Genomic DNA, 9,713 nt, shown 5'->3' with positions numbered 1-9,713 from the left:
GGACAGAGTGTTACTAGTCGAGGATGTGAGATTCTTCACCAAATGTCGTGTTGAAGAACTCGGTCATGTTGAAATCAAAGACACCTATGATGAGCTGTGTACTGATGGTAAATTGAACATCAAGTATGAACACATCAAGATCAAGGGATTAACTGAAGCCCTAACCTATCCCCGTGTGTTCAAACCCAGTGGGTCAAGTTTGTTTTGAGCAGAGTTCATGATGATTTCATGTGGCTAGAAGAGCAACCATTTAATATTACTAAGGAAATCATTCATCTGATTACTAGTTACCCTATTTATGATCATGCTCGAGCCCAGAAGATGATATCACAGAAGGAATTGATCAGTTTAACCGGAGTAGAATTTGATTGCAAAGGATTGAAACTAAACAATGTCATAGATGAAGAATTAAAATTTGCCATTAGAGTAATGGGTTACTGTTTCTTCCAATCGGTAAGGGAAAACAATGTTCCCTGTGCAGGAGTAGACCTAGCCTACAAAATTGTGAAAAAGGGAATGAAAATTGACCTATGTGAGGTGTTGCTAGAGAACCTGTTTGAAAATTTGAACACCATCAGGAAGCCGAAGAAGAACAACTCGGCTAATACTCTAAAGTTTGGATCATTACTGGTATGCATGTTTTTCTATTTTGAAAAATTCTTTCCATCAGTCGGTTAAGTTGTTTGGGAACTACACCGACCAATCACCCATCAGATAAATGACTTCATCAAGAAGTTAGGTGATAATTTCAATGATATTACGGATGATTACTTCAGTAAATTTCAAGAGAAAATGCATAACAGATATAGGATTCCACCCCAACTAGTAGAGAAATACAAAAATGATATATGTTTTGAAGTTGACACCGATTACTGTTATGTGAATGTTGTGGAACCAAGGACTCAATCTTTGTCACCAATGGGTTACATGATTGATTTTGACATCACAAAACAACAAATTGATGCATTTCTTACATTGCCTAGACATGCTACCGAGCTGAGGTATGGTACCTATGAGGAAGTAAAGGAAAAGGTAAAGATGAACATTGTAGTACCCAAAGCTACAAGAAAGGCAACAATGATAAAGGCATTATTAGAGAAATTCGGAGAAGACTCTTCTTCTACACCTATCAAAGGCACCATTGCCATTACCGAAGAGGAATTTGAAGCCCAAGAGGTAGCTATAACACTGAGCACCGAATTGCCTAAGGGAAAAGTATTGAAGAGAAAGAAACAGGACACATCAAAGGCCTCATTGACTCCACCTCCAGTAAAGCAACCTAACACAAGAGCATTTGTAGCCTCACCGAGCAAGAAAACAAAAAGTGTTACTACTCCCAAGGTAACAAAGACATACAAGAAATCTACTTAGAGACTCATTTTGGCAAAAGAGTCTAGTGATACCAAATCAGAGGATGCAAGCAAATTCCAGATTGTCAAGAGCAAGAAGGTAAATATACATAGTGTTGAAAAATTATGTGCTAATTTGAAAGAATATGGTGGACTTGGAGGATTTAGATATGTCAAGTATGAAACCAGGAACAATGATGAGAAGAGACAAATTGAAGAAGTTGTCATCTGCACACTTCTAAAGTTCCGGTTAGCTCCATTGGAACTAGCTAAGTCACTTCCAAATGAACTGTATCTACATATTGATAATAGGTGGAAGTATGCAATGGACTTAGAGAAACAAATCAGAGAGAGAAGTCTGGTTCATTTATTTCCTGACATGTCAATCACTGAAATAAAGGAACATCTGACAACCTACAACTCAAAGTTTCTTGTCAAACAGAGAGGCTTAAAACTGATGAATGGGCTATATATTGAAGTGGAAAATGAGACAAAAGCAAAGTGGCAGGAAATCTTCAAAATCAAGGATGCTGGTGAGCAAGCTACAGTTGAAATCATTGATGTCATCGAGCATGATCCTGATGTCACCGAGCAAGGTCCTGATGCTACCGAACAAGACCTTGCTGACGCCATTCAAATAGATGAAGATGTCATCGATTCAGAGGCACCGGAATAGGAAATGATAGAAGGCACTGCATATGTAAAACTTGTATCTAGTGAATCAATCTTGGAACAAGTTCAGCCTTATCCACCAGTCAAGCAACCTGTCTCAACTGAAACTCCTCAGGATACAGATCAAGGCACTGAAGGTCACAAGTCTACAACAGGAGAAGGTACTACTCAAGAATAGACATCTCAAGCACCTTCTAACACTGAGACTATTGCAACCGAGACACCAAGTACCGAGACACCGAAGGACTCTACAGAGGCTAAAGGAACCGATCAAAGTGTTGCCTATGCTAAGCAACCTACCGAGGGTCATCAAGCCTCACAAGCCATTGTCTTAGTTCCATCGGTGAAAGGTAAAGAAAAGAAAATGAAAAAGCATAGTTTTAAAGTTGATTTGTCAAAAACAATAGTGTTTCCCAATGTCGACATATCAAAATTGAAAGGGAAAGCACTCATTGATTTCGGTGAACTGTGCAAAGCAAAGGCCGAACAAGAAAAGCAAATGGCCATTCAAAAGAAAAATAAAGTACTTCAGAAGGTAAAAGCACTCCTAATAGATATGCTACCTGAAGCTACAGTATCAACTGATGCAGCCATCCACATTCAACTAGATGAACTCCTAACAAAGATAGAGACATCTGGAGTAGATGCATCAGAGTATTTGAGCAAGCTGAAAGACAAAGAGCTCACTGCGAAAATGATAGAAGAGGTACAAAAAGCTATAGCTATTGGCAAAGTTAAACTTGTCAAATTTATTGCTGAGTTGACTCCTCAACTCAAGCACATTCTTTATTTATTTCAGAAACTGCACATTTTCTTTATTCATTAAAGACATTAAGAATAAAACAAAGGCAATTGAGAGAGAGATCACCGATCTCTCAAGCAAGTTGACCATAGAGCCAAATTCAGTTCAGAATTTTTATACAAGGTCACAACAACTCATGGCTCAACAATTGGACTTAAGAAATGAAGAACACAAGATTAGGATGGACATAATGACCCTTCAGACATTATTCCTTCCACATCTTTCATCGGTCCAAGAACAGATCAATCGAGCCACATACTTATCTACTACTCAAGAGGGAAGCACTCTAGATGGCTTAATATCAATATTGGCTGATATTCAAGCACACAATTCTTTAATGGATAGTGTAAAGGATGCACTCTCTATCACTCTCACCGATGCCTGGACCAAGTACAAATCCATTTTTGATCAGTTACCACCCCCGAATGGTAATTAAGTTTTTGATGTTTGTCAAAAAGGGGGAATAATATGATATAGTCTTGGGGGAGTAATACAGAGTGATACAGTATTGAGAGAATGGTATAGTATTCAGAGTATAGTATACAGGGGGAGTATACTGAGTAGAGTAAGAACAGTATCCAAGAGCAGTAAACTGCGCAGTGTACATGACAGTAAGCAAAGTGCATAATAGATCACCGAGCATGCAAAATCAGAGTTTTGTATAGTATATCAATAAGGGGAGTATATATGATATATTATATTATTAACTATTGTATCTACTGTCAGTATAGTCAAATTTTGCAAGTACATAGATTTTTGAGTTATAACTTTGAAAGTAGTTTTTGTCAAACATCTCAACTAATGTCAAAAGGGGAGATTGTTACTACTTATCAGATTACCATTAGTTTTATGTCAAAGTTATACTATATACTCTAGACGGTTATCTATTACCGAGATATTCAGTCGGTATGCACAGTCTAGTCAGTTACAGAAGAAATTAGTCACAAAACGCAGTATACACCGAGCTGTCTACCGAGTATCTCTACATGTCTACCGAGTAGCAAAGATGACACACCGAGTTGATATACACCGAGTGAAACGTGTTACCAGATTCATTGAACCTAGACATGCATATGAAAACGTGTTACAAGATCGAGACACATCTAACCGTTATCACATTGGAAATTGCACTTAAAGATTGTGTATGATTTTGAGGTCATCTAACCAATGAAATAATTTGCATGGTTATTCATTCAAGAAATCGTGTTTGTAAGATCGAAGCAATGAAAGGATCACCGTCATAAGAGATCTATTTATACAGCATGAGTGTAAGAATAACCAATCATGTGATAAAGGTCACTGAGAAGGTTTTCAGAGAACAGTCAAAGAACAAAGTAAACATAAGGGTTTACCGAGTTACTATATGGGTTACCGAGGTATGCTATAAGCAAGGTAATCTTATTCCGAGCACATAGAATCTGCTATAACATTCTAGATGTAAAGTTGCAGATATTTGTAATGATTTTATTATAATATTGTGAAGTTGTAAGAGAAACCTTTAACAGGGTAAAAGACTCTAATCAAGTCTATAAATTGTAAAGCCTCTAACCAGGTCCAACATTTAGTTTAAGTGTTGTGAAATCCTTTAGCAAGGTAGATCTAATAGATCTTGTTACTCCTAACAGGGTAAGCTATCAGAAATAGCTAAACATGTAGCTCTAACCGAGCACTCTTTATTATTGCAGTAGTGAAGTTGTGGGTGCCATCCCCACCGCAGTTTTTCTCTCTAACCAAGAGTTTTTGTGTAACCAAAATATATGTGTTATGGAGTGAATCATGTATGATTGTTATCTATTTGTTTTAGCTTTATATTATGTTTTTGCACTATTTGGTTTATGCATAACAGTAAAGCTATTATTCAAGAAAAGTTTTGGAGTACTGATTCACCCCTCCCCTCTCAATACATTAGCTTTTCATATTGGGCCTAACATTTATATAGTTGCATATTAGAGATGGTTTAAAAAACAAAAAAAATTCTATTTGTTAGTAGAATATAGATTATTTCTCTAGGGTATTTTGGCAGACATTATAGTACTGATCCTTGTTCATTTTATTTTTTCAAGTAAATTAATGGATCTTCTTTAACATAGTCACCACTCCATAAGAGGATACAATTTAAATAAAATCAACAAACTTTTGATTTCACAAACAAAGACCAATGTTTTCTTGATTACACAACAATTTCTAGTTCAATTAGGTCTTCAAGTTGATTCTTGAGTTAAATATAGCTAGCAACAACACCAATCTTTTGGTGTTTTGAGCTATAGACCCCAAATTCCTAAGGTCTAATAATATCACGTGTTAGGTGTGTCAAACTTGGAAAGATCAAAACTATCTTTAGGTTGGGAAGTTGATACCTAATTTCTAAGCTGGGTAAGAACTCATCCACTTCTGGCTCCATAAAAGACTAAGAGAGTTTCCCTAAGATTTTGGCTTGATAAAATTAAAAGATTTAACAACCCCTTATAACAAACTATAATCATTTCACAATGTATCTCAATATTGGCGTCACAAGTGTACACATGTGATAGTTTGGACATGTAAGGCTTAACACTTCATTAAACAAATAACTTGACATATATAAGAATCTGAGAATTCATGTTTTGATAACCCACTTTGATGTTAAATGTAAATTCAAACATAGCAATAGAACACACAAACTAAGGAAATTAAAATATGATTAATTTAATTTATTTTGAGTGTGTTGAGGATGATGGCGAGAGAAAACTAGTGATAGTTTGGTTCCTTAATCCAACTGGGAAATAAGGTATCTAGATTCAACCAAGTATGTAATAATAGTAAGCAATGTGATACATTAATCAATACACCGCAAAAAACTAAATCTTCAATGTACAAGCAAGATGGCTCTACTCATTTATTTAAGAAAAGCATAGATGGTTGTAGAATATTAAGTTGGTCTATTTGGCAATCCATAAATATGCTCATCCATTTCTTTTATTATGTCAAAAAGATACCTTGTGAAGATTTTACAAGGATTTTACAAACATTTGGTTGAAAAACTAAATACTACACATCTAGAAATTGTAGCATCATAAAATTGCAACCCTTGCAATTTTTTACTGCATTTTAGGTTCTCACCCTAGCGACTGCATCTCCCTACTCAATTGGGACCCCTCTTTGCATTATTCTTACAAATCTCCTCTTGTTTCAGCCCTTGTGTCACCTCATGACTTTGTCCAAGCCCCCAAATAGGGTAGGACAGGGGCATGATGCCTCTGTCCTCCCTCTTTGCTTGGCCCCAAAATGGGTCCATCTGACCCTTGGACCTAATTTTCTTTTCGGGATTTAATTTCTCCTATGTTGGCCTTTGGTGAGATGAAAATTAACCCTCCTAGGCAAGTATAAAAGGAGACTTAATTCCCTCATTTGGTGAAGGAAGAAAAGGAAGAAAGAGGAAGCAAGAAAGAGAGAAATTCATGAGGAGGCCTTCATTATCGTCATCAAGCATTCAAGCGTTCAAGCATTCAATCATTCATCAAGTCCTCTTCTTCTTCATGTGTATTCTTCACTCATTCGTTGGAGCAACATTACAACATCCATTTGCAAGCATGTGTGTGTGTTAGGTTTTTGTCATGTTATATGCCATTTCATGCAACACTTGTGATTACATTCAAGAAGCAAAGCAACCATCATCAACAAATTGCAGATCTACAAGGTATACATTTCCATTATTCACATTTAAGTATTTGCAATTACTTTCTTTCAAGGTTGATTCCTCAACCGGGGTTTGACTAAGGAAAACCCCTATCCACAAACCTTCTTCCCTCCTTTTCTATGTGCAGGTTGCAGGTATGCGGCTGTAATTGCAGATGTAGGCTTCATTTGCAGAGACGAAAAAACCCTTTTCGACTCATGGATTTTTCGGAGGACCGTGGATAACTTACGCACAGTCCCGACAAATTTTCTCCAAACTTGCAGGGAAGATCCGTATTAGTCTAAATATCTCAGATCTGAAGTTACAGTGTGATCCCGAATTGGTAGCTCCTTATTTCATCCATTTTGTCTTCCTTTTTTGCATAGTCAACAAGTCAACATATCTATCTACAAAAGAGGCCAAATTGCATTCCAACACTTGCAATCCACTTAGAATTCACATCCTTATTTACCTTGGATTTGGATCTAGTGGATTCAACCCCTCTTTTGAATGTAAAGTGCATTTTTGCATCAAGTGAAAATCATCCTAGTGGTTTCCTTTCTCTCTCCTAAGTGGGGAACCACTAGGGTGCAATTTTCCACTTTACATAAATTAATAACATATATATGGCTCAGATACTCAAACAACATTTATTATACCTCTAAATTCCTCTATCTTCAATGTTTATAAAATGCTATTACAATTTTGAGATTTACCCAAATAGTTACAATATAAAAATTGCTATACCTAGAGTTGGAATTGTGAAACCTATGGCTTCTTATGGAAATTTCTTCTTTGGTGGTTCTACACTACTCCCTCTTGTAGACAATATTATCCTCACTCTTGAAAGAAAAAATGTTTTTTGAGTAATAAAATCACAATAGGTTGACGTGTAGGCTAAGATAAGCACACCACATGCAAAAGCACTAGTTGCACCATCCCTCAAATGCCCATATGACAAGTGTCCACAACAATCTAATTTGATCATGAAAAAACATCTCTTTGATTAGTGTCACACTTCATCATTAAAGAGTCATTCATTTAAAATAAATTATCACCCAAGAAATTGTCTAGAAATCATGCTTCGAAGGGGTTGTTCCTAGTCCTAGCACAAGAAGCCTACAAATCATTAGCTAGGAATGGGCATTACATTTTCCCCTTTATTCCCGCACTAAAAAGAATTTACAATCTCCTCTCAAACACCTACATATATGATCATGTATTGATGATGCTTCCCTAAGGGGCAAGTAGAGAAAATTGCCCCAATTTTGGTTTAGCAATGCCCCTTCAATCCTTTAATAGACAATCGGGCTTGGATATACTCATACAGTCAAAGAAAAAACACTAAAAATTTTGCCATCCTAAAATAACCTTTATTTGTTGACGAATTGACCCTTAGGTCTAGAAAATGGCCATCCAGCCCTTAAGATACACTAAGACATCAATATCCCTCATACATTATAAATACATTATAATAAATACTTGACACATCCTAAGAATTGAAAAACCATTTGCAACATTTTGCTAAATCTATTTTGTACAAATCTCTTTTCTAATTTTCTTACAGAAAACTTTAAGCCATTCATCTCCTTCAGATCATTTTTAAGTTACCCATCATAAGTTATAAAGGTAAATGCGTCGTATTCAAAATCCTAACTAAACAAAAAGGAATCTATGCTTGAAAAAACTGCACAGATTCGTCCAAAATGTACGTCAAAACACAATATTATTCCACAACTGATCAATGTTCCCAAATTATCATGGTACAGTACACTTTAGCTTTCTTACCACAAAACAAGATGCTTATCACATCCTATCTTTATCTACAACTTTCAGGGCCAACAGAAACATCCAATTATCCCAGAAACCACCATGGATCAGAAAAATCCTGTGGCTGACAGACATTCTCTTCTAAGACTTAACAAAACTGCAGGAAAAATGCAGGGATTTGAACTGATCATTTGCTTCCTTATAGTTACAGAAAAACTCTGAAAAAATGCCTGAGAAACAAGAAGAAAATGAATTGATTCATCAGCATATATTTGCATATGGTGTAATTCTAATAGCCACCCAATATGTAGGATTTGGTTCCATCTGCTCTGTGGGTCTGCAAAAGTTCATCTGCTGGGTGAGGCTCTTTCATCCCCCCTCCTTCTTCTTCTTCTTCTTCTTCATTATCTTCTTCTTCCTTTACTTCTACAGCATCTTCCTTCTCAATATATGAAGGGTTTCTCTCCTCTCCAGAATAACTTGGTACTGATTACAAACACAGCATTCAAACCAAAAGTTAGCTTATTAATTTGCTCATAAACCCAACAAGGAGTATTAACTGTATCATGCTTACAATGGTGTTAGAAAAATATCACTCAAAAAGATAATGAATAAGGCTTTACCAGAGAAGTTTTGCAGATGAGGCTGAAAGTGCAAGACCAAGGAAGATCTGTATTGTATGAAAGGACCCAGTTTTCTTGCATCATCACAATGTAATAGGCAGCCCAAAATTACAAGTCCAAAGAGAGGAACAATGGCCAGATCCTTTCTCCCCATCTGCCCAAAACACTGTGGGGGACAACAGAAAATGGAAAGGAGGATAAACTTAAAAGCAACTGAGAACAGCTCAAGAAAAGAAAGCCTTTCAATGGTGCTCTATATAGATTGAAAGTATTTAATAAGTTAGTTAAAAATAGAAAGCTTCATAATGTGAATGAGCTTGACATTAGTGAATAATAAAGTTTTCCCATATAGCTAAGAATGGAGGTTCATGTTCTTTAATATTATGGGTTTCCATCATAAGGTTTAAGATAGTTCTAGCTGGTATTAATGAATAATAAAATATTATCTATTTACTGTAAGGATTATAATTTGTATATTTCATACAAGTGCTGTAAATATTTTCGTAGCTGAAATGAAGTCCAAGTCCTATAAGATTATAAGACTTAGTTATAGTTTGTATTAATCAGTACTGATATATTTTGTATATAATATTATGGTAATAAAGTGTATGTTCATGTTGTCTTTTTCATGAAGCTTCATAATAAGGTTCATGCTATTGTCAGTGGCCAGCTGATATTAATGAATAAAGTTGCACCATCATTATAATTTCGAAATGATGCTTGACTTGGGTCAGGATTATCTTAATAATTTTTCTTTTTAAATGTCTATTAAAGTCAGGATTATCATAATAATTTTTCTTTTAAATGTCTATTATATAAGGTTTGTGCGTCTTTTTGGCTTT

At 35.7% G+C, this 9,713-nt stretch overlaps 1 protein-coding gene across 1 annotated transcript; it reads right to left on the bottom strand.

The window, feature by feature from the left end:
* Positions 1–8,187: 8,187 nt before the first annotated feature.
* Positions 8,188–9,215, bottom strand: LOC131030551 (uncharacterized). The gene is made up of 2 exons (XM_057961413.2): positions 8,872–9,215; positions 8,188–8,734 (listed from the first exon to the last, which is right to left on the bottom strand). Exons 1-2 carry the CDS (start codon positions 9,023–9,025, stop codon positions 8,538–8,540), a joined length of 351 nt encoding a protein of 116 aa, XP_057817396.2. The 5' UTR covers positions 9,026–9,215; the 3' UTR covers positions 8,188–8,537.
* Between the last annotated feature and the right edge of the window lie 498 nt (positions 9,216–9,713).

The sequence above is a fragment of the Cryptomeria japonica genome, chromosome 6, assembly GCF_030272615.1.
Source record: "Cryptomeria japonica chromosome 6, Sugi_1.0, whole genome shotgun sequence".
NCBI lineage: Eukaryota > Viridiplantae > Streptophyta > Pinopsida > Cupressales > Cupressaceae > Cryptomeria > Cryptomeria japonica.
Note: the sequence above shows the minus strand (reverse complement) of the source record. Positions and strands in the feature narration are given on the sequence as shown.

Bases quoted from the DNA above. Each gene is read 5' to 3' on its own strand.
- LOC131030551 (XM_057961413.2), bottom strand. From the start codon at position 9,025: ATGGGGAGAAAGGATCTGGCCATTGTTCCTCTCTTTGGACTTGTAATT. The intron at 8,735-8,871 runs GTAAAGCCTTAT...GTTTGTAATCAG, and splicing joins TCATCTGCAAAACTTCTCTG to TACCAAGTTATTCTGGAGAG.